This window comes from Sinocyclocheilus anshuiensis, unplaced genomic scaffold, assembly GCF_001515605.1.
Source record: "Sinocyclocheilus anshuiensis isolate Anshui unplaced genomic scaffold, SAMN03320099.WGS_v1.1 scaffold937, whole genome shotgun sequence".
Classification (NCBI taxonomy): domain Eukaryota; kingdom Metazoa; phylum Chordata; class Actinopteri; order Cypriniformes; family Cyprinidae; genus Sinocyclocheilus; species Sinocyclocheilus anshuiensis.
The window spans coordinates 384,389-387,499 of record NW_015554129.1 but is presented as its reverse complement, the minus strand read 5'-3'; the positions used below and the strand labels follow the sequence as shown (position 1 = coordinate 387,499).

The following is a 3,111-nucleotide window of genomic DNA, read 5'->3' as shown; positions in this document are numbered from 1 at the left end:
GTGGATAAAAAAATATATATATTCTGAACCCCATGTGGATTTACACAAACTGAGAAAGTCAAAAAGTGTTACTTTGTGCCCCGCTCTCCCCTACCTCTGTAAATAAATACAATATAAATTCATGTCTAGCGCACTTTAATGCCCTTTGAATGTAACGTGTACGTTCCCTTGGAACTGGAATCATGGCGGAATATCATGTGAAGTCCACTTCGCAGGGCACTTACGGTCGAATAAGACAACGCTTGAATGCTGCTGCCTGAACAAGAGACCTCCTTACTGAAGTGAATGTGTTGACTGGTGTTACTATCTCACGAACAAGCCGGCGGATCTCCACCAAATTCTGGGGATCCCTTCAGCTCAAGGAGCCCTATCGAACGCCACCCTCGACGCGTCGGTAGCCCCCCGGGATCGCTTGATCGGTCAGCGCCGGAAGACGTACACTCGATTCGCGTTCGAGAGGGTTCCTCGAGCTGAAGGGATCCCCCAAATTTGGTGCGGATTCGCCTCGCCTTTACGGATATATGGCTGTTCAAAGTTTCAATGGTTTTCCATAGACTTAAGCTTTAAAGCGTTTCATCCAGGTCGCCAGTAGCAAACAATGGAGCGCGCTCTGCTGGACAAACTAAGTAATTACACAATTTCAAGCATTTTATCTGCGTTATATGTTCTGTAAAAAAAATTTTCATATCGGCGGTATATTCGCCGATACCGATATATCGGCGACAGGCTCATATCGGCCAATAATATCGGCAAAACGATATATCGGTCGGGCTCTACTTGTCACCCATCACCTGAGATGGATCTTAATACCAGATATAAACCAGACCTGTGTTGCTATTCCTCATGTGGTTGACACGCCCATGTGTTTTTATACTTCAGAAGCTCCTGACAGCCTCCAGGCATGTTACTGAACAGTCACATTTTATAGTACTTGACTGTTTAAGTGGTTCTTCGTGTATCAGTGCACAAGGTAAATTGCTTGTCATTCTAGACAGATATTCAAAAACTGATTTTGATTGCAATGACACCAGCCAGTCATAACCTAAGGCCAAAGATGAGTCAGAGTCAGACATTGTCACATTGACTTGCAGTTGGTGTTAAAAAACAAACATCAGTTCACCAAAATCATTACAAGTTTTAATGTTAAATTTGGCTTTTAAAACAAATACATGCTATACCTAGCTATTAAACCAGAGCCTTTTTATGAAATTGAAATTGTTTATACTTTAAAACATTTGTAATCCTTCATAATATGGTGCAGTTTTAATAGCCCTGTTCTAAAAACTGGTAAGCTGTCTACTGAGGCAACGTTTTAAGACATGTAGACTGATGTAAAATTTTATCATAACAAATGCGTACAACGATTAGTTCCAGGTTGGACAAGCCGTATTCTAAGAGTGCTGATTTTTAATATGTATCCTATTCTTTAGTTAATGACAGAGTATTTTTAGTTATGCATTGTGTTTTTTTTATTTGACTGTTGATCAGTGACTGATACTGTGATTGGTCTATGACTCTTAGGGCGGTCGGGCATCACACATATGGCTTGGCCTACAGAGAGCAGATTGTGGATCAGGTCCGCAAGGCTGCAGAACACTGTGATTGCCTTCAGTGCTTCTTCCTCATTCACTCTATGGGAGGAGGTAAGCTTCTGATGTCTGGCATGTTACCCGTGTTGGTGGTTGAGAAACTTGGGCTGACCTAAGCGTACATTTGTGTGTTTAGGTACTGGTTCGGGGTTAGGCACGTTTGTGTTGAAGCTTCTAGAAGACGAGTTCCCAGAGGTATGTCGGATAGTGACCTCTGTCTACCCGACAGCAGAAGATGATGTCATCACCTCTCCTTACAACAGCATCCTAGCCATGAAAGAACTCACAGAACACGCAGACTGTGTCTTGCCAGTTGATGACAAGGTATCCCTTTCCTGGCATCATAGCTCTCAAACCATATTTGCAGTCATGTATACTCTGATAAAGCAAGTGAAGACACATTGCACCATATTTGACGTCAATGATGCTAAACATTGCTCACATTTCTCATTACCAAACTGGATGGAAAGATAGGAATAATGACTTTAATATCAGTCTGTTCCTCATACAAAACTGTGGTTTCGTGCCTTTGGGAAAGTTGGAATACAAGTCACATGGACTACATTTATTGTACTTTTTTAACCTGTTTATAACTTGACAGACCTTGTCACTGCTGCTTTTCCCAAAATTGTTCCTGTTGTGTTACACATATGAAAGGACGTCATAAAGTTTTGGAACAGCGTGAGGGTCAGTATATATCATGATGATTTCAATTATATATATATTTTTTACCTTTATTGTAGTCTCTGGTTGATATTGTTGGTAAGATACAACACATGTCCAACACTGGCAAACCAGGCTGTACCATCAAGAAGGACTGTACCATCATCTCGGGACAAGGAGGGGTGGTGAAGGTCGAGAAACCTTTTGATGCCATGAACAACATTGTGGCCAATCTACTTCTTAATATTACCAGGTACTAAATGCTTTGTGACAATGGACATTATCTGCTGAGCTATTTTGTTCTGGTTTATAGTCTCAGATTGGTGGATAATTTCTATATGTGTATATGGCTAGTAAGGTCATCACATAAAAATTGGCACTTAAATATTTTTTTAATTGACTGGAAAACATTCTAAAAATAAAAAGCTTAGAAGACATGTAATTAGCCATCTGTTGTCTTTGACTCTTTAAAAAAAAAAAAAGTAAGACATTTTCTCACTAATTTAATTAGATTTTCTCACTAATTTAATTGTATTGAATTAATTTCTCCTCTTGAAGTTCAGCACGGTTTGAGGGCTCTCTCAACATGGATCTGAATGAGATAGCCATGAACCTTGTTCCGTTCCCGCGGTTACACTACCTTTTGTCCAGTCTAACTCCTCTGTACACACTTGCTGATGTCAACATACCACCACGCAGGTTTGTCATTATATACCCGCAGTAATTTTTACCTATTTTCTTATTGTATGCTCTTATACCTGCCTCAAATACCCTGGGTTTGCAATATATATATATATATATACAGGGATTGAAATTAACTTTTTCACTCACCAGCCAATTTGGCTACTACATTTTTAAG

At 40.0% G+C, this 3,111-nt stretch overlaps 1 protein-coding gene across 1 annotated transcript in view; it reads left to right on the top strand.

The window, feature by feature from the left end:
* Window positions 1-3,111, top strand: part of LOC107670257 (tubulin epsilon chain-like) — a 25,775-nt gene that overhangs the window by 16,185 nt on the left and 6,479 nt on the right. The window contains exons 6-9 of the mRNA XM_016462803.1: window positions 1,522-1,643; window positions 1,726-1,913; window positions 2,333-2,505; window positions 2,811-2,951. Coding sequence (XP_016318289.1) covers window positions 1,522-1,643; window positions 1,726-1,913; window positions 2,333-2,505; window positions 2,811-2,951 — 624 coding nt within the window. The remainder of the gene's footprint in view (window positions 1-1,521; window positions 1,644-1,725; window positions 1,914-2,332; window positions 2,506-2,810; window positions 2,952-3,111) is intronic.